A 27,008-nucleotide genomic window follows, 5' to 3' on the forward strand; every position below is an offset into this window, starting at 1 on the left:
AATCATGTTAAAAATAATTAAGAATAGATACAGGCCGGGTGCGGTGGCTCACGCCTGTAATCCTAGTACTCTGGGAGGCCGAGGCGGGCGGATTGCTCGAGGTCAGGAGTTCGAAACCAGCCTGAGCAAGAGCGAGACCTCGTCTCTACTATAAATAGAAAGAAATTAATTGGCCAACTAATATATATATATAAAAATTAGCCGGGCATGGTGGCACATGCCTGTAGTCCCAGCTACTCGGGAGGCTGAGGCAGAAGGATTGCTTGAGCCCAGGAGTTTGAGGTTGCTGTGAGCTAGGCTGACGCCACGGCACTCACTATAGCCTGGGCAACAAGCAAGACTCTGTCTCAAAAAAAAAACAATAGATACAAAGTTGTAAACTTATGGGAATGATCTGACTTTTAGTCATTGAGTCTTAAAGAACTATTAATATAAAATGGTACATAATCCAAACTCCTCATTTTATAAATAGGCTTAATAGCAGAGACTTTTTAGATGTAATATGAACCAATAATGTGATATAATTGACAAAAATCAATGTACTTTTAAACTGTATTAATAAAAGTGAATGTTTCAGAATTAGGGAAGTAGTAGTCTGATTTTGAACTGATCTAGAAAATTATGTTCATTTCTGCATACCACATTTAAGATGGATATTGACAAATATATTTTTAGAGTTGGGTAATTTTGGTGATATAGGGTCTTAAAAGCATGTGAAAAATTTTGAAGGATCTTAAAATATTTTGTCTGGGAAAGGGAGTTAGATCAGCTGTCTTCAAATACTTTCAAGGCTCTATTGTGCAACAAGGGATACTTAATCCTTATGATTCTAATATATGAGACTAGTATAAGCTGGAAGATTATTATTTATCTTTTTAGCTTAACCCTCTTGGGATTGCCATTACTAAGTTGTTCTTTCAGCAGGGCGAGATGGCTCACACCTGTAATTCTAGCGCTCTGGGAGGCGGAGGGAGAATCACTTGAGCTCAGGAGTTCCAGAACAGCTTGAGCAAGGGCGAGACCCCGTCTCTATAAAAAATAGAAAAATTAGCCACTGTGGTGGGGCATGCCTGTAGTTTCAGCTACTCAGGAGGCTGAGGCACTGGAACCCAGGAGTCTGGAGTTGCGGTGAGCTATGGCGACACCACTGCCCTAGCCTGGATGACAAAGCGAGACTGTCTCACACACACACACAGACTTGTTCTTTCATAGTATTCCACCTCAGCATTTCTAAGAGGCAATCATATAAAAGAAGTTGTTACAAGTTACCAAAACTGTAGTTGGAGATGTGTTTGTGATTGTGTGTTTCATGTGAGAAATTTTTAGAGATTAGTTCCAGGAAAAATAAATTTTTATTGGAGAATTGATGGCCTTCTTTCTTTCTTAAATTAAAACTTTAGGTAATCTTCTTGGTCCTACCTTGTGGAAATATCTTAACAAAATATAGTTAAGTTTTATGACTAACAGATTTGCTTCTACCTTTTTTTTTTCTGTTCCTGATTTCCTGTTTCAAATTTTATTAAATATATCATTTAGTAAATAAATAAACATTCAATTAACATTGGGTAGAAAATCTAAGGTATAAGTTTAGTTTCAATATAAATTTTTTTAAATGTTAAAACTTACAAATTAAAGTAAGTTGCCTTGCATAATAGTTACTTTCCTGTTAGTGATAGTATATAAGCATATAACTGTATGCTGAAATAATCGGCTGTTAAAGTTGTTAAAGAGGGCATTACTGAAAAGTGATTGAACTACAAGATTTTTTAGCACATCAGTAATGAGAGGTGTTCCCGAAATGCTAGGCGTTAAGGTTTAGCTAACCTGCTATTTAATGTTCACTGAGAAAAATACCCAAGGGAAGTATATACTACACTCAAAGTAGTAAATATTCATTGAACAACTGCTGACTATCCGATTCTCTCTGTGTTAAGGTCTGGGGAGATAGTTCCTGCCAAATTAAATTACATGGCAGTGAGTCATCAAGCCAGTATGCAAATCATTACATTATAGTGCTGGGCACACACAGATATTTTGAAAATGACTAGGTAATACATAAAATTTTTTTTTATTTTGGCATATTATGGGGGTACAAGTGTTAAGGTTACTTATATTGCCCATGCCCCCCTCCCACCTCGAGTAAGAGCTTCAAGCATGTCCATCCCCCAAACGTTGCACATCTTACTCGTTGTAGTTGTATACACCCATCCCCTCCTCCCCCCCCCACCCTCCTGACACCCGATAAATGTTACTCCTATATGTCCACTTAGGTGTTGATCCATTAATACCAATTTGCTGGTGAGTACATGTGGTGCTGTTTTTCCATTCTTGAGATACTTCACTTAGTAGAATGGGTTCCAGCTGTATCCAGGAATATACAAGAGGTGCTATATCCCCATTGTTTCTTAAAGCTGAATAGTATTCCATGGTATACATATACCACATTTTATTAATCCACTCATGGATTGATGGGCACTTGGATTGTTTCCATAGCTTTGCAATTGTGAATTGTGCTGCTATAAACATTCGAGTGCAGGTGTCTTTTTCATAAAGTGACTTTTGATCTTTTGGGTAGATGCCCAGTAGTGGAATTGCTGGATCAAATGGTAGATCTACTCGTATCGCTTTGAGGTATCTCCATATTGCTTTCCATAGAGGTTGAACTAGTTTGCAGTCCCACCAGCAGTATAGGAGTGTTCCTCTCTCTCCGCATCCACGCCAGCATTTGTTGTTTGGGGACTTTTTATAAAGGCCATTCTCACTGGGGTTAAGTGATATCTCATTGTGGTTTTGATTTGCATTTCCCTGATGATTAGAGATGTTGAACATTTTTTCATATGTTTGTTGGCCATTATTCTGTCTTCTTTTGAGAAGTTTCTGTTCATGTCCTTTGCCCATTTTTTGATAGGGTTGTTTGATTTTTTTTCTTGCTGATTTTCCTGAGTTCTAAATAGATTCTAGTTATCAGCCCTTTATCAGATGTGTAGCTTGCAAGAATTTTCTCCCATTCTGTGGGTTGTCTGTTTGCTCTCTTGGCAGTTTCTTTGGCGGTAATTCATATAATTTTTAATAAGAGTTGACATTTACTAGGTTAGATTGACATTTATTAGACGAAGAAGTTTAGTAGGTATAGCATGATATAGAATTGTAAGTAGAACATTTCATAGCCAGGCTTGTTTGCTAAGTCTGACTTAGCTACTTAATATATGATCTGGAACCACTCACAGGTTTCTAGGTTCCTCATTTGTGAAATGGGGTTAATAACACTTACTTTATAGACATTGTTGTGAAGATTAAATGAAGTAATTATGTATAATGAGTGCCAGATATAGAGCCAGGCACAGTTTGCCTTCTCTTTCTCTGAATGTTATCTTTTCTAGTATTATAATTATTAACATTTTCAGGACTTTTGAGAAATACAGCTTATGAAATAGTAGCTTTGCTTTTTGGGGCCATGATTATTTAAGGAGAAAAACAAACCCAATAGAATATTGGTTTGAATATTTTATATCTCTGTGTGTATACATATGTGTACACATGTATTTTATATATGTGTGTGTATATATCTATACATATGTACACATACATGTATAAAATACTCATACATGTATAAAATACTCAGAGTAATAGGCTATTTGTTTTTTCCTTAAATGATGCTATTCAAGAATATTTAATGATATTTATACATCATTTTTTAAGCTTCTTTTATATCCCAACTGTGTGCTGCTTTTCTCTTGAATTTCTTTATGCTTTTGATAAATAGTTCACAAAATTTGGTGTGTATCACGATCAACTGGAGAGTTTATTAAAACACAGATTGCCCAGAGTATCTGATTCAAGGGGTGGGGAACGAACAGCCTGCTGATTTCAAGATTATTCTTTTATAAACACCAAAGGAAGCAAGAAAAGTTTCATTTTTCTCTGCTGCACCCCTTTTAATAAAAGGATTTGTTGTCAGTGTCAGTCAAATTTGTTGTCAGTGTCAGTCAATTTGTTGTGTCAGTCAAAAGGCTGCACTTAAGGACCTTGAAGATCACAAATGGTCTTAAAGCCATCCATGGCCTCAAATTTCGCTTTGCTGGCAAGTTCCGGGCGATGCTGGCACAGGTGATCCAGGTACTACGCTGAGAAACCACTGCTTTCGATTATTCAGACCATGCTCATACTATCTATATTAAGATGTACACATTCTGTTAAATAGAGGGAAAGGTATCTAAGTACTGTAATCTGAACAGTTAAGGGATAATTTTTAATATATCTATTTATAAGTATAAAAGTTATAGTTTGGCTTTAAAAAGTCAGATCTTATAATTCTGTCCTATCTGAAGAATTGGCATGAAGATCTGCTTTAGTTTAAGTTCCCAGCTTGGTTCCATAAGTAAAAAGTAAAAGTTCAGAGAAGTTTAGCTGTGTGCAAAACTGGATATCCAGTGTAGGGGAAAAAGGAGTTGTTATTTTCTTTGAAGAACCCTGGTAAGTAACTGAACGTGAAAGAGAATGCTTCATTTCTTCCTTTCCCAGTTGGGGCCTTCAGCTGTACATACAGTTATTACTTTATAAAAAATTTTGCTGGTAGATATTTCACTCTTCACCCAACACACATTTCCCATAATAAGTGCATCTTGGCTCTTTTATTTACTTTATTTATTTTTGACTATATAAATACTGATTCTCCTTTTCCCAGCTTCTCGGAGCCTTTTTTTTTTTTGGTTGCAGGGAGGCGGAGAGGTTTTTTTTTTATAGTATTTAACACAATACATAATATGAATAATCAATAAATATTTGTGGAATGAGTTAATAAATGACTAAAAAAATTCAGATCTCATGAAAAATGAAATATTAGAGGTTTTAAATGAGAATGTGTTAAAGATACTAATACGATATGCGGTGATCATCTCTAATTTCTAATGTGCAAAACATGTTAAAATTTACCCATCGAGATTGTGACTACCAAGCAGTTTTGCTTATAGATACATTTCTTAATCCCAGTGCCCTAATTCCATTTTTTTCCAGTGTACTATTATGTTTAATTTGTTAGAACTGTAGTTCCCAACTGTGGCTTGTTAGGGACCAGGCTGCAGAGCTCTGCTGCAGCCACCGCTACCCCCACAATCCATGGAAAAATTATCTTCCACAAAACCAGTCCCTGGCGCCAAAAAGGTTAAAAAAGATTGGGGACCGCTGCATTAGAATATCTTCTTCATTTTGTCTTTCCAGATTCCGAGACGTCTTCTTTGAAGTATACAGCTTCCTTGAACTGTATTTACTTCTTTTTCACACATCTTATGTCTTTCTTTTAGTTTGTCATTTAGTAGGGCACTGTTCTTTTTTCCAGTTGTTTATTTGGTGAAATCATGGTGAAATTTAGAACCTAGCAAATGTCAATATTACTATGAGAATTCTGGGCTTCATTTTGTAAGACTAAATAGAAATGTGCCACAGTATTTTCAGTCTACTCAACATTACTAAAAGCTTACTAGAGATTGTAGTGTATTTCTAAACCATGGATTCTCTTAACTCTGGTTTTTATTCTTCAAAGTTTATTATTATCTCCTTTTCCCAGAAATTTAGTATGTAGCATTTTCCACTTTGTTCCATTCTGGTTTCAAACTAAGAATTGGTGATTTCCATTTATTAGTTTATTTAGCATTTATTATGTCTGTTAGATGCCAAGCCCTACACTTGACTCTAGGGATATAGAAATAATTGTAGCTTGTCTTCTAGAAATAAGCAATGTAGAAGAGAGTACTATAAACACATAATCACAGTGTATTATGACCTAAGCAATAATAGTGGTAGGCATAAATTTATAGCATACCTATTACATTTAAATTAGTATCTACTCTTTAAATGCACACTATTTTTTCCTTTTTAGGTCCTTTTCCATGTGATATATGTGGTCGCCAGTTTAATGACACTGGAAATTTGAAACGCCATATAGAATGTACTCATGGTGGAAAGAGAAAATGGACTTGCTTTATCTGTGGAAAATCAGTCCGAGAAAGGTGAAGAAATATCGGCACACCCCCAAAATCCTAGTACTATTATGTAGAAAACATCAATGAATATGGTTTGTAAGGGTTAGAGTAGCATAAAGCAGAAAATACTTGAATTATGCTTTAATTTGAAATATGAGGGAAAAAATTATGTAAAGTATCATAGAAGATATGGAGTAAAGATTTGCAGGTTTAGATGGTTGACTTATCATACATATTTTATCTCTTTCTGTAACCCCACTAAAAATACATTAAAAGTTTTTGTTTATTTTTTAAAGACAGTAAGCTAAAAGACACAACAGAAAAGTGACAAGAATGACACAGATTTGAAAACTGCAAAGCAAATGGATCAGTGGTAATGGACTTAGTGGATCTAAGAAAGATATTGATAAATCCCAAAGTGGCAACAGAGAAATATGCGAACCTAGTTTACATGACAGAATCCACGGAAGGTATAGGGACTGGCAGTATCAGGTACCAGGTACCTCTGGAACGGGACAGGAGAGGCAGAACAAGGAACACTAGAGTAAAAACCTTAGAAGTTTTAGAAGTTAGGTCATCGGATTTGTTTCCGTTTTACCGTCCACACATGCTGCTGCTACGGGGCACCTGTCCCTCTCCTGACAGCACTGCTCCACCGGAGTATGCCACGTTACGTGATTGAATCATTCTGAATGCGGAAAGCAGTGAGCCCCGGCCTTATCCCCTCCAGTATCTTGCCTTTTAGATTTTTTCCTCCAGACAGCAGATTAGAAGACTATTCCCCGAGCAACATAAGGGCAAATATATTTCCTAACAAGTGTTATACCCAGATCACCTTCAGTGAAGGCAGAGTCATCAAGGCCCACTCATGTTCTTTTACCATCTTACCTGCTTTTTAGCCTTTCACACTTAATCATGAGCAGATAGTCAAGGGTTACGAGATACGAGGAGGGGAACTTTAACATGGATGATAGAGTCCAACACAAATGGGGGGAAAATGAACTTTAAGGGAACAGATTAATAAAGGAAGAAGAAAATTTAAAAAAAAGAAGTAAACAATTATTATTTTTTCCCCAGTTGAAGATACAGAATCCATTCAAAAAGAATTGGATTTTCTATAAAAGGATCACTCAAATAGTAATTCAGAACTGCCAGAAATTCAAAGCATGATGGCCAAAGTATAGACATCAGTGGAAGAATTGCAGGACAAAAAGTAGAGCAAAACACAGAAATGTAAAATAAAGATTAGAACATTAGAGGACCAGGCAAGTGTAAAATCTGAATATTAAGAATTCTAGAAAGAAAGAACAGGAAAAATGGAGGGGGTAAAAATCATCACTGAAATAATCCAAGATGATTTCCAGAACTGAAAGGCATGATGAGTTGCCAGATAGAAATGATCCATTAAGGGCCGGGCGCTGTGGCTCACGCCTGTAATCCTAGCTCTTGGGAGGCCGAGGCGGGCGGATTGCTCAAGGTCAGGAGTTCAAAACCAGCCTGAGCAAGAGCGAGACCCCGTCTCTACTATAAATAGAAAGAAATTAATTGGCCAACTGATATATATATATAAAAAATTAGCCGGGCATGGTGGCGCATGCCTGTAGTCCCAGCTACTCGGGAGGCTGAGGCAGAAGGATCACTCAAGCCCAGGAGTTTGAGGTTGCTGTGAGCTAGGCTGACGCCACGGCACTCACTCTAGCCTGGACAACAAAGTGAGACTCTGTCTCAAAAAAAAAAAAAAAAAAGAAATGATCCATTAAATGCTCAGGTTATTAATGAAAACGAACCTATACCAATAGGTATATGTACCTATTGGTACATCTGATATTTCAGAATATGAAAGAGGGAAATTTTTGTATGCTTCTAGGGAGGGGAAGAAAGTCAAATATATTGATTAGGATACTTGGAGTTTTCTTAACAGCGCCACTGGAGGTAGGACCATGCAGTAGTACCTTCAAAATTCTGAAAGAAAATAATCCCCAACCTAGAATTCTTTTTTTTTCTTTTTTAATGAGACAAGGTCTCACTCTGTCACCCTGGGTAGAGTGCAGTGGTGTCATCATAGCTTACTGCAGCCTCAAACTCCTGGGCTCAAGCGATCCTCCTGTATCAGCCTCCTGGTAGCTGGGACTCCAGGCGCTCGCCACTACACCCAGTTAATTTTTATCAATTTTTGGTAGAGATGATCTTGCTTTTGCTCAGGCTGGTCTCAAACTCCTGAGCTCAAGCGATCCTTTCACCTTGGCCTCCCAGAGTGCTAGGATTACAGGCGTGAGCTACTGTGCCCAGCCCCTCCACCCTAGAATTCTATCCTTAGTCAAACAAATCAAATCTAAGGATAGAATAAAGACATTTTTGTAGGTGTCAATTTGCCTTTAATGTACTTTTTCTCATAAAGCGACCAAAAGGTTTGCACCCCCCAAATGAGAGTAAACCCATAAAGAAGAGGACAAGGGCCACAGGAGATAGGAACTCTAACATGGAGAGAAGTGAAGGAAATCGCAGGAGGATGGGGGATGAAGATCCCAGTCTGTGCATCCTATGTAATGGGCAGTCTGTACTGTTAGTGGTATGACTCGAGACATGACAAGGGTTGTCTTTGCCAAGATCCCTGCTAGTGTGTTCCTCTTTTAACTAGGGGACAGAATGTCAGAGTAGGTCTTACTTCCTGTAGGTACTCTGCCTTTGTTTGGTGCCTCTGTGCACTGAGGTCCCTACTCTTCATTACCTTTTGCTTGATTTAACTCAGGATACTCATTTCATTTCACAGAAATGTTCTTTTTTGAGCTTTCCATGAGAATTAGAGGTAGGTCATGGTCAGCTTAGAGGGATAATATGTAGAGCAGCCCACTCACTTTGACTGTATTTCTGCCAGACTTTCGGTACCAAGTCAGCTGTAGCTCTGTCAGATGTTCCAGTGATGGCAAATCCTGTTTTCCAGCATTTACTCATGATTTTTCCCACTAATGTTCCAGAAAGGACTCTGGTTAACTCTCAGGGAAGACACACGTGAACTCCAATCCAGGATCCTGTTCATACTAACTTCTAGGTCCTTTATCTAATAGCGGCAATATGGTTAGGTTGGTGCCTGCTACCCAGTTTTTCAAAAGCGTATGATGTATTATTTAATTATCTACCTATAGTTAAACAAAAAAGGAAATGATTATTTCTTGGGGCAGGGGATGAGCAGGATGAGATCAGGAAGGAATATGGGGAGGCATTCTGAGGTACCAATAATGTTCCAGTAATGTTCTGTATCTTAACCTGCATGAAGTGTTCAGTACTGTTCTTTAAATAGTTATATATAAATTTTATGTGTTCTTCAATATATAAAAATTTCATAATTAAAAAAATTAGAAATGCCATTTTCTTAAAATAACAGATATTATGGTTGAATAGGAAAATCAGTACACTATATTTATATGAAAACATTTATAATTGATGTTATAAAATTGATTATATATTATAAATTCTTTTTATATCTTAAAGATCTTTCTGTAAAAAAAAAAGGTAAACAAGCCAAAAAAAGAAAAAGAAAGAAACCAAAAGATAACCTTTCCATCTTTTTACTATACCTACTTAATAGGGAAGGAATATTTTTAGGGATATTTTTCTCAAAGCTGGGTATACCTGTGCACTGCCACCTGTCCGGTGTTAGTGGGCCTTGTAGAAGGGCGCCATCTACTGGCAGAGCTCTGCCTTATTTCATATTCAGGTTTTAAACTCACTAGGTATGGGATTGAAATAAAACCAAGCACAGTCATGCATCTCATCTCTTAATGACTGGTCTGTATTCTGGGAAATGTGTTGTTAGGTGACTTGTCATTGTGTGAACAACAGAGAGTGTACTGACACAATCCTCGGCTATGGAGTGTATAGCCTGTTGTTGTAGACTACAAACCTGTACAGCATATTGTACTGTAACACAGTGGTGCGTATTTGTGTATGGAAACACATCTGAAGATAGAAAGGGTACAGTAAAAATGTGGTGTAAAAGATTAAAAAATGGTACACTTGTATCGGGCATTTATCACCAACGGCACTTGCAGGACTGTAAGTGGTGAGTGAACGTGAAGGCCTAGGACTTTATAAACACTGCACTCAGGCTACACTAAATTTATAAAAAATCGTGTTTCATCTATAGTAAATGACCCTTAGCTTATATAACCTTTTTACTTAAATTTTTTTTTTAAATTTTACTTTTTTAAACTTAAATTTTTTAACTTTTTGACACTTTTGCAATAATACTTAGGTTAAAAAACAAACACATTGTACAGCTGTATAAAAATAGTTTCTGTATGTTGTATAAGTTTTTTTCTATTTATTTCTTTTTTACTTTTTAAACGTTTTTATTAAAAACTAAGACACAAACACACGTTAGCCTAGGCCTACACGGGGTCAGGATCATCAGTATCACCATTTCCCACCTCCACATCTTGTCCCTGAAAGGTCTTCGGGGGCAATAACACGCATACAGCTGTCATTTCCTATGATAACAATGCTTTCTTCTGGAATACCTCTTGAGTACCTGCCTGTGACTGTTTTGCCGTTAACTTTTTTTTATATATAAAGCAGGGAGTATACTCTAAATAATAAAAAATATAATATAGTAAATATATAAACTGGTAAAATAGTCACTTACCATCGAGTATTATGTACTGCGCATAATTTCGTGTGCTACACTTACATACAACTGGCAGTGCAGTAGGTTATCTGCACCAGCATCACCACGAACACGTGACTAGCGTGTTGTGCTGTGATGTCCCTAGGCAATGGGAGTTTTACAGCTTTGTTATAATCTTACGGGACCACCGTCATATATGCACCCTGTCATTGACCAAAGCATCATTAACCACGTATGACGATAGTGGTGACAGGTAGAAGCCTACAAAAGTCAGTCACGTTTGCCTTTCGCTTTCTTTCCCCCCCAAAATAACTGAGTGCGTTAGATACATGGGGAAACTCTGAGTGTTAGAACTACAGGAATTGCTGGTGATGTGCTCAGAGGAGTAGTGGTCTCACAGCAGCCCGTCCAGGGTCAGTGGGGTGGCTGCAAGATTTAGGAATAGCAATAACTATGACCTTTATGTAAATTGCTTTTTTACATCAGCACCTGGAAGCTAGAAATACCTATAACATTTTCTTTGTCTCAATACAACAATTTCAACAGTTACTGAGCACGTGTGTGGAAGGAATAGTACTGATAAACTGGATTCCTTAGATGTTATTAAGCCTTCTCTGTCAAAATTTACATCAGTTTAATTCAGTGGACAATTAACACTTTTTATTTATACTTCTTATAAGTTTGCTTAAGCTGTGTAATTCTGAGCAAACCAATGACAAAAAAGCCAGTTTTGTTTTGTTTTGTTTTGTTTTTTAAGGAGAGAGACATATCAAGCATGTTTGTATACTGGTAAGAATTCAATCCAATAAAGAGCAAAAATACTGTAGGAGAAAGAGGAGAGAGTTGCCATAATATCTATTAGCTTGAACACCTTTTTAGCAAGTTTTCTGGATATGTGTGTTTACTGTATATATAAGCATTAAAAAAATCTTTAAATGTATATTTTTTATACAGAACTACTTTGAAAGAACATTTGAGAATCCATAGTGGAGAAAAGCCTCATCTTTGTAGTATTTGTGGACAAAGTTTTCGTCATGGAAGTTCATACAGGTAAGTAATACCATTTTTCCCTATATTAAGTAAGATAAAATTATATATACATTTTAGTTCAATTTTCTTATCACTGCTTTAATAAGTTTGTTGAATGAAGTAAAATATTTTTTAGTCCTTATGATATGCAAAGTTGTGCAAAAAACTTTACTGAATAAATTTTTTCTATAGCTTTTATTATTATCATTATTAAATATTTCCTCATCACCAAGTTTACTGAAAGCTTTATTAAGTTATTTCAATACTTATTACTTTTCTTTGAATGAAAATTCATTAAAATTCTGGTATTCTAAACTTAGTGTATTTCTTTACTCTTTATTATGAAAGAATGTTTTAGTATGAAAATATGGCAAAATTAAAAACTCTGGGATTCTCATTTAATTGAGTGATTCTGGGTAACTCATTTAATCTTATTTACGGCTATATCCCTGACCACATTTGCAGTTTATGAGAAGTTGGTTCTTTTCTAAATAAATATGCAACTACTGGTGAAATGTGTTTACAGGCCAGGTGTGGTGGCTCACACCTGTAATTCTAGCACTTTGGGAGGCTGAGGTAGGGGAGGATCACTTGAGGCCAGGAGTTTGAGAACAGCCTGAGCAAGATTGAGACCCTGCCTCTACAAAAAAAAAAAAAAAAAAAACCCACGAAAAATTAGCTGGGCATGATGGCACACACCTGTGGCCCCATCCAGCAATTCAGGAGGCTGAGGCAGGAGGATTGCCTGAGCCTGGGAGTTGAAGGTGGCAGTGAGCTGTGATGAGGTCATTGCACTCCATCCTGGACGATAGAGCTGCTAGACCCTGGCTGGGGAGGAAAATAAAAAACTAGGAAGAAGAAATGTACGTACAATTTTAATTTTTGTTAATATTCTTAAGAATTTTAATTGTAAGGCTTTAATATGTGCACTTTCATTTATTACTTATCTTTTCACAGTTTAAACTGAATGTTTACCCTTTGGATATAGTCTGTTCAGTTTACCAATTTTATTTTTGGTAGAATAAACATCTGTTTTGGCAATTTGAGTAGGAAAGCCATTCCTTTCACTAGGGTATATATATAGTTAGAGGATTGTAGGGATAAAATAATTCAAGTTAAATTAATCTTAATTAATCTTTTATTATCTGTCTTTGGGTAACTATAAAATGAGCCACATTTTGTTCCATTATTAGTGTGAAGAAAAGTAGTAAAATACAATTTTCATAAAGTTGAATTCTTATGAAGTATAGAAAATTCTCGACTATCAATTTGTAATTGGTAACAATTATCCAGAACAGGATTAGTCCTCAATTATTTGCTGTATCACTTGCTATCATTATCATATGCCTAGTCACTTGTATACTTATCCTACATATTTGATTCTAATTCCTTCCTGATTTACTTCTACTTTTTTATCTCTGAGACTTGGTCAGTCAGATAACAATCCTAGACATTTGAGGGATTCAGTGATGTAGATTTAAGATCTAATAAGTCAGGAAGGAATCTCATGAGATATTGTGCAAATGTCCAAAGAGGTGAGTAGGGTCCCTGGAGTCTGGTGCTAAAAGACCAGGAAGGACTGTGAAAGTCACAGAAATAGAGCAAACAATATTTATACATGGTTGAGGAGACAGCTCAGTTTTCATTATTTATTCATCATTTGTTCATTATCAAGCTTTTTCCTTCTGTGTCACCAGTTTCAATGGTCTTCAACTTTTTTTTTCTTTATAGACTTCACTTGCGAGTACATCATGATGATAAAAGATACGAGTGTGACGAATGTGGGAAAACATTTATTCGTCATGACCACCTTACGAAGCACAAAAAAATACATTCAGGTAAGCTGTATTTTCTAATGCTATTTCCAAAATCCTTTAAAAAAGCACCTGAAAAGAACATAATATGACGTTACTTTTATGGTTGGCTATAATTTTAATAATTTAGTTTATTATGTTGGTCACCTCTTTGTAATGCTGGTTCTAAAACCAGCATTTTTTTTGAAAAAGCATATGAAAAGGACAACATGTTCACTATAATTTTAATCATTTGGTCACCCTTTGTTTAAAATAAAGTATATTTTAAAGTTTAATTTTAAATAAATTCTCAAAATTTGTGTTTTGCATATTACGTGGATATATGTGCGATAATTGCTATTGGCACTTCCCTAACAGGAGAAGCCATGATAATATTTCTCATTTTCATTGGATTTGAGAAGAAGTGGTGAAACTTAGATGTTTAAAGGAAAATGATTATAATTGGATTGTAAAAGTTTATATTATATTGAAATTTGAAACCCTATTTTTGAAAAAGAGTACCTAAATTATCCTGACCAATTTCAGATCTTTATGCTGTATTTATGATTTTTATATTCTGGGGATTTCTTTCATATTTTCCTCTCAGATTGATGTTCAGGAAGTGCTAAGAGAGCCAACTATGTGAGCACATTATGGGAAAGAGCCATCTCTATGAGCACAGTAGAACAGGTGATTATTATTATTATTATAATTGTAATTTAAATATGAAACATGCAACAGATGGTAATTCTTTTAAAATGATCCCAGGGAAGTAGGTTGCAGTTATTATCACCACTTGTAAGATATGCTAAAGGTCTGGTGACTTGTTTTATTGTAATTATGCATTTTCATTTTTTAGGAGGAGAATTCTAAATTCCTAATTTTAGAGGTCGTATGCTTTAATTGCACACTGGTATTGAAAGAGTGATTTTTTAAACACTAAGCCTTTGTAACTGCATTTAAGAAAAGGGATGAAAAATTGGATTCATATAGCATTTATCATTATATTTGTGTTTTGGCTCATTGCAAATGTAAGAAATCCCCACAGATGAGAAATCTTTTAAATGTGAAGTACAAAGATCTGAAAATGTTCAGGTCCTTTTTATAAACAGCAAAATAGCCTCATCTTGATTTAATGTGTGTCCATTTGAGGTGTTTGATATCCAGACATATATATTCCTAAAAATAATTCATGAGTTTTGAAGTGATTTCATTTATCTTGCTCTGTTACAAGGAAAGGTGGGATTTGAAGTCTGCAGCAGAAGGCTACTGATGCCTTTTCCAAGTGGAGAAAGGATTCACTTTAAAGTTTCCTGGTGTATTTCCCACGATGTGATCTTACCATTTGATATTTGTTTCTGGAGGGGAAAAAAAACTGAAATGCATATTATAATCAAAATCTTTGGGTTTTTATTTTAAGGTGAAAAAGCTCATCAGTGTGAAGAATGTGGAAAATGTTTTGGTCGCAGGGATCATCTCACTGTTCATTACAAAAGTGTACACCTTGGAGAGAAAGTGTGGCAAAAGTAAGTGAAAAAGCAAAATTTCTCATAAGTTCTACATTGGCTAAACTTGGTTGGCCGAAAGTTACAAGTTTTTTCATTCATTTTGTTTAACTGGGGAGATAGGTTAACCAGCTGTCTTTCTCTAGCTTCTGTAGCTTTGCAGACCTAAAAGAATTGAGCAAAGTGTATTTTTTCCTACTTGTTTTCAGTTCATTCAAAGGCAAGGAGGTGGTAGACATGCCTGAAATTGCGGTGGGTGAGTCTGAGACTGGCATGTCAACCAGTTAGACAGCTGTTACAAGCCAGGAAAAGATGCTAAGAGGCTAAACTAGGGAGTGGCATTAGTGATGAACAGTGGAAGATAGTTACTTGAAAAATATTTGGGCCCTTATTGGCAACATGTCATGATTGGCTCTGGAGAAGGGAGTGGGGGAGCAGTTGAGGATGATTCCAGCTGCTGAGGTGAGAGAATAGAACAGACAGAGTTAACTTACAGCAGGAGGTGAGTGATTGTCTGGTGTTTATTGACTTCAAGATGCTCAGTACAAGCTATCAACATAAAATTTGATAGATTATAGTCTAAATCTCAGGAGTGAAGTCTGGGCAAAGATTTAGGGTTGTGAGCGTGTTAAAGCAGATTGTCCAGGGGAGAATACGGAGAGCACTGGAGATTGGCATCCCTCTAACCACTGATCATTTTCTAATCTTCTCTTCTGAACTGTTTAAAATGCTGCCTCTCCCTCAGTATCCACTTTGCTTTCTAGTCACTGTTGCAACCTGTTGCAATCAGACCTCCAGTCTTACTGCTCCTCTCAAACTGTTATCAGTATGACTTCCTCGTTGCCAAATCCAATAGACATTTTTAAGTCCTATTGTATGCTTCATTTGGAATTGGTTATCACTCCTTTGAAAATCTATACTATTTCATGTCTGTGTGAGGATGAAGAGGTATTTCCATAAGGACCTTATATCTTTATCCTAAATCCACTGTGAGGCAATTAAAGTGTTTTGTGCGTACTTTGTTCAAAACATCAGTCTGTTCATAGTACAGAGCAAGATTTCTCAGCCCCAAAACGTGCTGACATGCGTTGACATTTTGAACCAGGTCGTTCTTGTCCTGTGCATCATAGCCTGTTTCTCAGCGTCCCTGGCCTCTGCCCACTAGATGTCAGCAGCACCTGTTCTCCCACCGCCAGCTGTGAAAACCACAAATGTCTTCAGGCATTGCCACACGTTTCCTGGGGAACAAAATTGCCCCTGGTTGAGTGCCAGTGCCTCTTTCTCTGTGTGTCCATGGTGACCCTGTTTGTATCTCTATTTATGTTCACCATGGTTTTGAATGAATAAGACAAACCAAGCAAACTGGTTGAGAATCTTTTGCCAAGGTTATCATTGGCACACCTAATTCACTAAATCCAAATAATCTTTTTAAATGTCTGTTTCATCAAGTAGAAGTTAATTCCCAAAGACAGGGGTTTGCATGGTGTCTTGTAAATGTTGGGTTGGATGAATTGAAAAGTGTGAATGGCATTTGAAACTCTAGTTGCACTATGATGCTATTTAATATTGGTAACAAACATTCCAATAAAATTCAATGGATGTGTTAGCAGACTGTCTTATAAAACATTAAGTAGTACAGGTTTGATTTAATTACTTTGCCTTGTATTCATTCATTAGATATGAATTGCTTCGAAGGTGAGATGATATGGCCTTCCCAGTAACTGCCACTTAAATACTAATCGTTTTATAAATGTCTTAATTCTCACAATTAAATTTTCAGTTTAGGATTAACTCAGAAACACTTCCTAGTCACTATACTATGCTGCTTACTATGTTAATTTTTGGTTAATTTACTATCTTTATTTATGTCTATCATAAAAATAAAGAATGAACGTTTTAGTCTTTTTTATTTAGGTGTAAAATTTATTTTTTTATTTATAAGTTCAAATTTATAATAATTATTTGTTAGAAAGTAAACCAATGATAACAGTGTGACCCTTTTGATAGATGCAGATTTTGAGATTTCTGCAGTTTCTTTTTAATCAGACTCACCATCTATTTTTTAAGCTTAATAAAGGTATAATTTACGTAAGGTGAAATTTACTCTTTTTAGGGTAGAGTTCTGCAAGTCATGTAATTATCATCACAAGTATGATGTAGAATAGTTTCATCATTACAAATTTCCCCCTTCCTTTTCCTCTTAGCCCACCATTGATCTGTTTCTGTTCCTATAATTTTTCCATTGTATATTTTATAGACCAATAATAGTAAAAGTTCAGTTTTAAAGCAGTTGAAAATCTAAAGGCCTCTTTTCATAGATTTATTTGTTAAATATAACTAAACTAGGGAGGATGAACCAGAGGCAAGCTCAATATTTAAGAAGTATTTCCTTATTTTTTTGGAGTTCTATGCTTTATTATTGTGAGAATTATATATACAGTTGTAAATGTAACTTATTTTCATTATGTTATTTTTAAAGATTATATTGAAAAACTCAAATCTTTTTTATTTTCTTAGATATAAAGCAACATTTCATCAATGTGATGTTTGCAAGAAAATTTTTAAAGGCAAATCAAGTCTGGAAATGCATTTTCGGACACATTCAGGTAAAACTGAACGGGTAGTTTATGTCTTTTTGTGTGTTTAATTGTTCATGAGTGAAATACAAACATTTATATTTTATTGCTTTTGGTTAAATTTTGGGGATTTTCCCCATTTAGATTTCTACCCATTATATTGAAGTTCAAATCATAAATGCACAATATTCTGGTCTTCTATTCTCTATTATATGTTTCAATACTTTTAAATATCTTTTATATTAGAATTTGAGAAAAAAATTTTTTTATAAGAAATTCACTCTTCTTTTAGCTCTCCTTTTCCCCTTTTCTATTTGTTTTATAAATTCTTTATTTTACTTTCTGAAGGCTTTGGTTGGTTACCTTTTTTTTTTTCCTTCTTCTTTAAAAGAGTTATGCAAATATGACTTGTGTCATCTACCAAGTTACCATTATGTAGTTTTCCTTCTCCTACAGCCAAGCATGATTTACAGTTGTAATAGAAGCTTTGCCTCTCCTACTTTCCAGAAGTTGTCATATTCTAAATATTTCTTTTTTTCTCCTATAGAATGCTACTACATTTTGAAATATGGACTATGTTGGATTCTTTCTTATATATTGCCTGGGTCCTTGTTTGCCTTCACATTTAAATTAATTTTTGAACCTTTTTTTTTTTTTTTTTTTTTAAGAAAGGAAGCCCATTTATGCATTTATGGTTGCTTTGTTTTAAATTCAATTTGGATTTTGTCAAGCTGCTGTTCTGGAAGACAAAAGTAATTGATTTTGTAAATATTAGAATGGGAAATAACTAAATTTGGGCTATTTCAATAGCAAAGACTTGCAGTGAAGAATTTATTACTAGCAAGGTACAGTGGCTCATGCTTGTAATCCCAGCTACTTGAGTGGCTGAGGCAGGAAGATTGCTTGAGCCCAGAAGTTCCAGACCAGCCTAGGCAACAGAGCAAGACCCCATCTCTAGAAAAATGGCCAAGCATGGTGGGTGGCACGAGCCTGTATTCCCAGCTACTCCAGAAGCTGAGGCAGGAGGACCCCTTGAGCCTAGGAGTTCTAGGCTCAGTGACCTATGATCGCACTGCTGCACTGCAACCTGGGTGACAGAGTGAGCCCCCGTCTGCAACAAAAAGGATTTATTCCTGATATAGTGCTGCTGTTAAAAACAAAATTACATCCCCCTTCAAATGAAAAAGTCATAATTTGGGGTACATAAGTACATAAATAGGAGTGTAAAATGAGGAAACTATATTGATGTTAAGTTCCACACCAGTTATAAGTAATAAGCCTAATAGAATCATGACTTGAAAGAGATGGTGAACTTACAGAAAGTTGAGAACACTGATGATATAAGAATTGTAAAACTAAAGGAATTTTTCGAGAGAAGAAAAATTCCAGAGGATTTAATGCTGACTGAATTGCATTAAAATTTTTGAAAACATTGATTTATAGTAATTGGTTGGTGACCAGTGACTATGTGAAACACCTGTCTGTAGGCATCTCACAGTTAATTGGAGTTAGAGACAAATCTATCTGCCCTCTGACAATTGAGGAAATGAGCTCTGTCATAGAATAAGACAAAGACTATGGCTATGACGAAATGAGAGGAAGAAACAGTCTAAAGCAGGGCTCTGCAAGCGTTTTAGGCTTTGTGAGCTGGACGTCTGTCACAGTCCCTCAGCCATGCTGTGGTGGCATGAAAGCAGCCGCGGACAAAGTGAAAACAAACGAGCAGGGCTGTGTTCCAGTGGGACGTCACTGTGGCGTGGCAGGCTGGACTCGGTTTACAGGCTGCCGTTTGCCAGCCCCTGATCTGAAGTGGTCAGCAGGCCACCCAGACAGGACTTCCCAGAGTGGCTCTTTCAGGAACTGGTTACCATGTTCCCAAATCCATTTCTAAGATTTATAGGTCCAGAAACTCAATTTTGTCTGTGAACTGAGCATTACAAGTATTTTGAGTAGTTCTTCATAACAACCACTGGAAATACATGAACCAGAATGTCAGTTTATTAACTTACCTTCTAGAGAATGAATATTAATAATGTGTACTGGTATCTTTATTAAAGAAGCCGAGTTGCTAAGTTTATTAATCAGAAGGGAAATTGCCAAATATAGATACAGAGTAAAATCAGGTAGTAATTTCATGAAATGGTGTATCTAAGAAATGGTGAAGAATATTTAACTGTCTTTACCCTCATAGCAGGCACCTCTCTGGTGAGCAGAATGATGTGGCTCTCCTGATTGTTTTTCTTTATTCAGGATACCGTTAGTGCATTATGTATACTGCTCAATTCTTATTTTTTGGAAGCTCCTCAACTAGATTCCACGTAGACCTTTTCTCTTCTGCTGGTGTATCCTTTCTCCAGAAGAGGTACAATGAAGTGGATTAGTTTCAGTTTGGGCCAGTTCAGCATACTTAATTGTTTCAAATGAGTAGATAATCAGTATATAGCCTAAGGCTTGCAAATAGTTGATGCTCAATAAATATTTCTTAAACAAATTTATCATTTCCCTCTAATTTCTTTCATATTTTAAAACTACACAATTAGAGAAATTAGTTGGAAAATGTATATAATAGATTTTCTTTTGCAAGTGACTTACTTGAATCCGCTCAGAGAGTAGTGACTACATCTATTCTTCAGCAGTTGTCTTGTTGAAACATAATATATTAGTTAAAATTGGCATAAAGATGACTATAAATTTAGGATTTGAATTTAGCCTTGGCTGATTTTTTTTATTCAAAGTAAGTTTTCTTTGGAAGCTGTTTTTATTAAGTATAGCACATAAAGTATACAAATCTTGAAAAGTCAATGAATTTTTATAAATGAATACATCAATGTAGGCACCCCTCAGATCGAGATATAGAACACTACCCGGACTCCAGAAGCATTCCCCATGTCCCTTCCCAGTCAGCAACTTCTTTACAAAGATAATGCCTATTTTGAATTATAGACCAAAAATTAGTTTTGTCTATTAGAATGTCATATAAATGGAATCACATACTATGTATTCTTTTTGGTCTGGTTCTTTTCACTCATTATGAGTGTCGATTTTTCTATGGTAGTAGTTTGTTTTTTTCATTTTCATTCATTTCATTTTCATATCACAATTTATCCGTTCTACTTGGATAGATACTTGCTTTATATTTACTTGGTTCTATTATGAATAAAGCTGCCATGAACGTTCCTGTCTATATCTTTTCTTACACCTATGCGTTCATTTCTGGATATGCCTGGCCATAGGATATATGGCTCATAGATATGCATATGTTCTACTTCAGTCTGCTGAACAGTTTTTAAGGGTGATTGTGTCTATTTAGAGGACCCTCAATGGTGTATGGGATTCTAGTTGTTCCACATTTTCACCAACAGTTGATACTGTCTTTGTAATCTATGAGATGAATATTTAGCACTATCTGAAAGTGGCTTTAATTTGCATTTCTGTGGTGAGTAATGATGTGGAGCACTTTTCCTTATGCTTATGTTGGCCATTTGGATATCTACTTTTATGGAACACCACATTAATTCTCTTATCATGTTCTTGAATTAGATTGTCTATTTTTTTCCTAATTGATTTGTAGATATTCTTTCTATATTGTGGATATGAGTCCATTGTTGGATATACATACATTACAGAAATCTTCTACTCTGTGACTAATCTTTTCACTCTAGTAAAAGTATCTTTTAATAAACAAAGATTCTGAATTTTAAAGAAGTCATGTATCATTGTTTTCTTTATATTTCTTTTGTGTCCTCTTTAAGAAACTTTTCCCTATCCCAAAGTCATTCATATATTTGTTTTTGCTGTTACCTTCTAGATTTATTTTAACTTTCATATTTAGACCCATGAACCTTCTGTAATTTATTTTTGTGTTTGTTAGGTAAGGGTCAAAGGTTTGTTTGTTTTATTAACATGTGATCATCTAGTTACTCTAGCACTATTTGTTTGAAAGACTGTGAGTTTCTCAATGTAGAACTGCTGTTTTGGTTTTTATCCTCATTGGGTGGGAGGCAATCAAATGTTTTGGTTTAACAAAACTTTTAGGCAGCTATAGTGGAAATGATAGTGAGTGATAATGAGAGCTCATGTTTGTCAGGCACTCACCATGTGCCAGGGGCAGTGGTGCTAAGCACTGTTACTGCACCTTCTTAGTCCTCTCAACACCTCTGTGAGCTCTGTGCAATTGTTATTCCACACGACAGGTCAGGAAACGAGGCTTAGAAATCGGGTGGCTGCTCGAGGTTTGACTAGTACGTGGTACAGCCAGCATTCAAACAGAGATCTTTTTGATGTTTAAACTGCTAAAGCTCATTCTTTTTAGCCATTTACTGTTTCCATTTTGTGTTAGCATATAATATACATGCTATTTTGAAGTTCTTGCCGTAATTCACATGGAAAATTTGCTACTTAAAACCATTGTGGCCGGGCGCTGTGGCTCACGCCTGTAATCCTAGCTCTTGGGAGGCCGAGGCGGGCGGATTGCTCAAGGTCAGGAGTTCAAAACCAGCCTGAGCAAGAGCGAGACCCCGTCTCTACTATAAATAGAAAGAAATTAATTGGCCAACTGATATATATATAAAAAATTAGCCGGGCATGGTGGCGCATGCCTGTAGTCCCAGCTACTCGGGAGGCTGAGGCAGAAGGATCACTCGAGCCCAGGAGTTTGAGGTTGCTGTGAGCTAGGCTGACGCCACGGCACTCACTCTAGCCTGGACAACAAAGCAAGACTCTGTCTCAAAAAAAAAAAAAAAACCATTGTCTTATCAAGTGAGTGCATTTCACATTTAATTTCATTCTTGTTCATACAGGTGAAAAACCATACAAATGTCAAATTTGCAATCAGTCTTTTAGAATTAAGAAAACATTAACAAAACACCTGGTTATTCACTCCGATGCCCGGCCTTTCAACTGTCAGCACTGCAACGCCACGTTTAAGCGGAAGGACAAGCTGAAATACCACATTGACCACGTCCATGAGATAAAATCTCCTGATGATCCTCTCAGTGCTTCTGAGGAAAAACTCGTGTCTTTGCCGGTGGAGTACTCACCTGATGATAAGATATTCCAAACAGAAACAAAGCAGTACATGGACCAGCCCAAGGTCTATCAGTCAGAAGCCAAGACGATGTTACAGAACGTGTCTGCCGAAGTGTGTGTCCCGGTGACACTGGTTCCAGTGCAGATGCCCGAGGCGCCCGGCGACCTGGTGCGCCACACGACCACACTCCCGCCGCCTTCCCACGAGATCCTGTCGCCACAGCCACAGCCCACTGACTATCCGCGGGCGGCTGAGTTAGCTTTTCTGGAAAAGTACACTCTCACTCCTCAACCTGCAAATATAGTCCACCCAGTCCGACCCGATCAAATGCTAGATCCCAGAGAACAGTCGTACCTGGGAACGTTGCTGGGCCTCGATAACACTGCTGGTGTTCAGAATATTTCTGCCACTGAGCATCATTCATGAGCAACTCTACACATTCCACAGACTGCTTTACGGCCATGTGCTAACATAGCCAAGAGCTGATGGCTTTTGAATTAGTAGGGCTGCTATTTTTTTCATTTTCTCTAGTTTCTCAAGTCCTTAGAACAATTTTAAATCAAGAAAACTATGTGTCTCTGTTTACTGAACATATGAATATTTGGACACACTGTCTGGCATAATATTTGAAGTGAACATTTTTGTGATTTTTTAAAAGATTATTTAGCGCTAATTTTTAATGGATTATCAAACTTTTCAGAATTATTAGCTGCTGACATTATGGGTTTTTTTTTTTTAATTTTAATCATCAGTGGACATGTTTATTTTTCTTTAGTCTCATTCCTCTCTTTTTCCTTCCTCATCTTACAAACAAGGTTAAGGCCCATGTAGCCTTTAAAAAGGAATTGTAAGAATATACTGATGATTGCACCTGTTCTTATTCTAACTTTAGATTGTTATTATTTCATCTAGGTTTTTAAATCAAAATTAGGAATTCAAATTTATAAGAAAGTCTTAGATATTTCTTTGTTGTCTTTCCATCTGTCCATAATCTTAGATCTCCTTATCCTTTGGATTTTTGACAAACTGAAAGCCAGAAAGCTAACTAATGTTAAGATTAACTTGTTAAGTGTAGATTGAATTATCTAGATAATTGGTTTTGGCCTATACTTCAATTAGTATGAATAAGAAAGGCAAAAGGTCTAGACATTAAATCATAGAACCTGAAATGTGTTAAAAGAAAAATATGACAATTTGAAGTAGATATCTTTCAAGGTAAGTTTACCTTTTATACTTTGCTATTTCTTTCAAAATCAGTAACAATATTTCACAGCATATATATTCATCTCACTAAGGAAGGGGCAATCAAAACTAATTAATGAAATTTAATTAAACATGCTTTTGGTTTCATTTACTTTGGATGATAGAAACTCTGGGAAACAGAACCTAGATATTTCATGTATAATTGTTAGAAAAGGTGCCAAACAAATTATAAAATTTGTGTCTAGTTTAACTCAATGCTGTTTAATTAAATGGAACCACTACTTGTATACAGATTTACATGTACTCTAGATCTTTATTTTTGCTTTCACATAAGACTAATGTGAGTAATTATCCTTGATTTTTATTTTTGTACAAAAGTTGAGGACTTGGTGAAAGGAAATAGCAGTTAAGGTAGCAAAACCTCACTGATTAAAATTAATTGAGGAAAAAGTCAGAATTATAAGATACCTTTAAAGACATGCACTTTCCATGTTTTCAAGTCAATTTTAACTTAAACTGAGATAATGTTTCCTAGTAGAGTTGCTTGAGGAGTAGATTAGGAAGGGTTGATTTATTATTAGCATGTCATTTGTATATAGACTACTAGAAAATAGCAGTTTTAAAAGTTTTCTTTTTCAGTTTTGTTTACACTCCTAATTGCTTTAAGCACTTTTTTTGTGTGTGTAAACTGTAATGTCTGGCCTGGCCCTTGTGGAAAATAAAATCACAAATAAAATAATGAAGTTTTAATGAATAAAATTTAACCAGTTAGTAAAGGGGGAACCTGTTTGCTGAAGCACTTAAGAAATGAAGGTACTTTACCGGAACGTTTGCAATCCTAGCTAAGATAAAATGAAAACGTGTTAAGAATTGAGGCAGTGAACCAAAGTAGCTCATATAAATAATAAAACCAACCTGAGATTTGCCTCATTTATCAAGGTTTGGTTGTAATTATCTCAAAACCAGTAGACATAATTGCTGTATTCTTCTTTTTAAGGCATTCTTACTTACTTTGTATGGTAATGTTATACCTGGGTACTTACATGGTTGAGCTTGACTGTATGAGGTACTGTTAGTCTGTTAGTCTTTCAGATTAACTTTTAAAAATGCATATCTTTATGATTTTTATCATATACTGACAAGATTATAACTAAAAATCTTAGTATAATGAAAAGAAATCATACCTAAAAATGTACCTTGCCTTATATATAAGCTAATGTAGAAAAGTTTGGACTTGTGAAAGGGCAAATGGTATATAGATACATGTATGTATATGGTATATTATACATTTGGTGGCAGAAAAAGAGGATATTGCATTTTCACATTGAAAAAAATACTTCGCTTTTTGAAGGTATTTACTCTAAGGTTCTTTTGATAATAATGTCCTAATGCTTTAGGTATATGATTTAATTGTAGGAGTTGGTTTACATAGAACGTTTCTGGAGTACATCTCTTATGTAAAGTGAAATATATAATAGTATTTAGTTACTATTGTAGATAACATCAACTCGAGTAGTGATTTACTGTTTTATAGAATGCTTTCACATATGTTATCTCATTCAGACCTCATAACCAGCTCTGAAGTAGAAAGGACGGGCTGTATTCCCATGTTAGAGATAAAGAATCTGAGGTTAAGATAAAAAGACTCATTTAAGCTCATGTAGTCAATAAGTGGCAAAGCTATTAGTGGGGAAAGAAGAAAGCTAGCATTAATGAATGCTGTTATGTGCCGGGCACTGCATTCTCCCATTTAATCTTAACCCAGTCTGGGAAGTAGGTAATATAATTCTTGTGAAGAAATAGTCTAAGTGGGTGAACAAAACAAGCAAAAACAAAACAAAACTAACCTGCTGCCTCTAATTTCCAAAAATATAAGAAATTTGAAAATTGTGAAAACCTCATGGATTTGGGCAAACTGAATGTATATAAGCTTTTGAAGTTGGCACAAAAAGTATAAAATGAGGCCTACTCTTTTCAGTTGATCTTTTATAATATTAATATTTGATTTAGAGTATTTTGGACAAATGCTCTGTAATTCTAAAATCCATTTATTTTGTGACTGTACTTAAAATTTTGAGTCTTGCAACTAAGTTTAGCCTCATTCAGAATTTTTTATTTTGTGAATATAATTTATTGTTTTAAATTAATTTTTTAGCAGTTAGCAGTTAGCACTTAATCTATAAATGGAATAATTTATCAAGTGCAGAAATTTGTTAATCTAATCGGTTTTGACTTAAATGCACCAAAGATTTTTAGTAGGTATTAAATAGTTTAAAAGAATTTAAATTCTTTGTTGTTTGAATAAATATTTGTCCAAAGAAGCACAGTTGAAGTCCTGGAATAATGGATTTTTAAAAAAAAATTGTTAGTTTGAATACTGAGATTAAGTATTAAGTGTTTATGTTTATATGTATAAAAATAAGCAGAATACTCTGGGAATATAGTCATTAAAAACCAGTTACAAGTAAGAATACTCACTTTTCCTCAATTTAGTTAATATGTTTTTAGTGAACACTATTAAATGTTAAATAATAAGCTTATTTTTTACACTACACTGTCTAAATAATTTTTGCCTTAGATATTTTTTAAGTCAAGTTGAGATTATTTTTGTAAGAAACCCCACCTATTTTTTGCAGCCTAAAATGCTATTTAGGGTTTGGTCCTTATGCCAGCAAGATTAACCAACAACTGTAAGGGTAGTGGTCTTTGCATACATTTAAATAATTTAGACATTTATTGCTGGAAGAAGAAGAGCAGCAAAAATAGCGTTTTTAATTGGTGCTTTATTAAGTGACTTCCTTTTAAGTGACAGTAGGTCATGAGACAGGTACACTAATAATTTTCTATCAGTCTTAAAAAGTGTCAGAACATCTTTATAACTATAAATTGTTAAGGGCTAATAAGTAATTGTCATTTATTGCTTTTCACTCTAAAATTGCAAACAAATTAAAAATACAGTTAAACTGGCATGCATACAAGTTTGAGTTTTCTTCCAACCATATCACTCTAATATATCATTGATGAAAAGTCAGATTTGTCAGATTTTGAGCATTAGCTCTTTGACAGTGTCCTTTCATAGACAGTCTTTTCTGAATCAAATGCTTTGTGCCTTTTCAGTGATTTTGCTGGCTAGATTATACTGGTTAACAATTTTTTTTTTTTTTTTTTTGGTTATGGGTCTTATGTTTATGTTGCCTGCTGGTTGGGCAACTTTTTTTTAGGTTGCTTTATGTTTATGTAGGCAAATTGGTGCACTAAGTACTAGTGTGAA

General features: G+C 35.4%; 1 protein-coding gene and 1 long non-coding RNA gene across 3 annotated transcripts in view; one reads left to right on the top strand and one right to left on the bottom strand.

Annotated features, from left to right (window-relative positions):
* The window catches only part of ZBTB41 (zinc finger and BTB domain containing 41), a 36,245-nt gene extending 12,098 nt beyond the window's left edge, over positions 1-24,147 (top strand). For both annotated transcript variants that reach the window (XM_012744379.3, XM_012744380.3), the window contains exons 6-11: positions 5,876-6,005; positions 11,557-11,652; positions 13,363-13,469; positions 14,845-14,950; positions 17,447-17,535; positions 22,305-24,147. In XM_012744379.3, coding sequence (XP_012599833.2) covers positions 5,876-6,005; positions 11,557-11,652; positions 13,363-13,469; positions 14,845-14,950; positions 17,447-17,535; positions 22,305-22,960 — 1,184 coding nt within the window. In that variant the 3' untranslated portion in view covers positions 22,961-24,147. The remainder of the gene's footprint in view (positions 1-5,875; positions 6,006-11,556; positions 11,653-13,362; positions 13,470-14,844; positions 14,951-17,446; positions 17,536-22,304) is intronic.
* Positions 13,435-27,008, bottom strand: part of LOC142863861 (uncharacterized) — a 41,167-nt gene continuing 27,593 nt past the window's right edge. The window contains exon 3 of the long non-coding RNA XR_012914501.1: positions 13,435-13,517. This is a non-coding gene — a long non-coding RNA (uncharacterized LOC142863861). The remainder of the gene's footprint in view (positions 13,518-27,008) is intronic.

This window comes from Microcebus murinus, chromosome 23, assembly GCF_040939455.1.
Source record: "Microcebus murinus isolate Inina chromosome 23, M.murinus_Inina_mat1.0, whole genome shotgun sequence".
Taxonomy (NCBI): Eukaryota; Metazoa; Chordata; class Mammalia; order Primates; family Cheirogaleidae; genus Microcebus; species Microcebus murinus.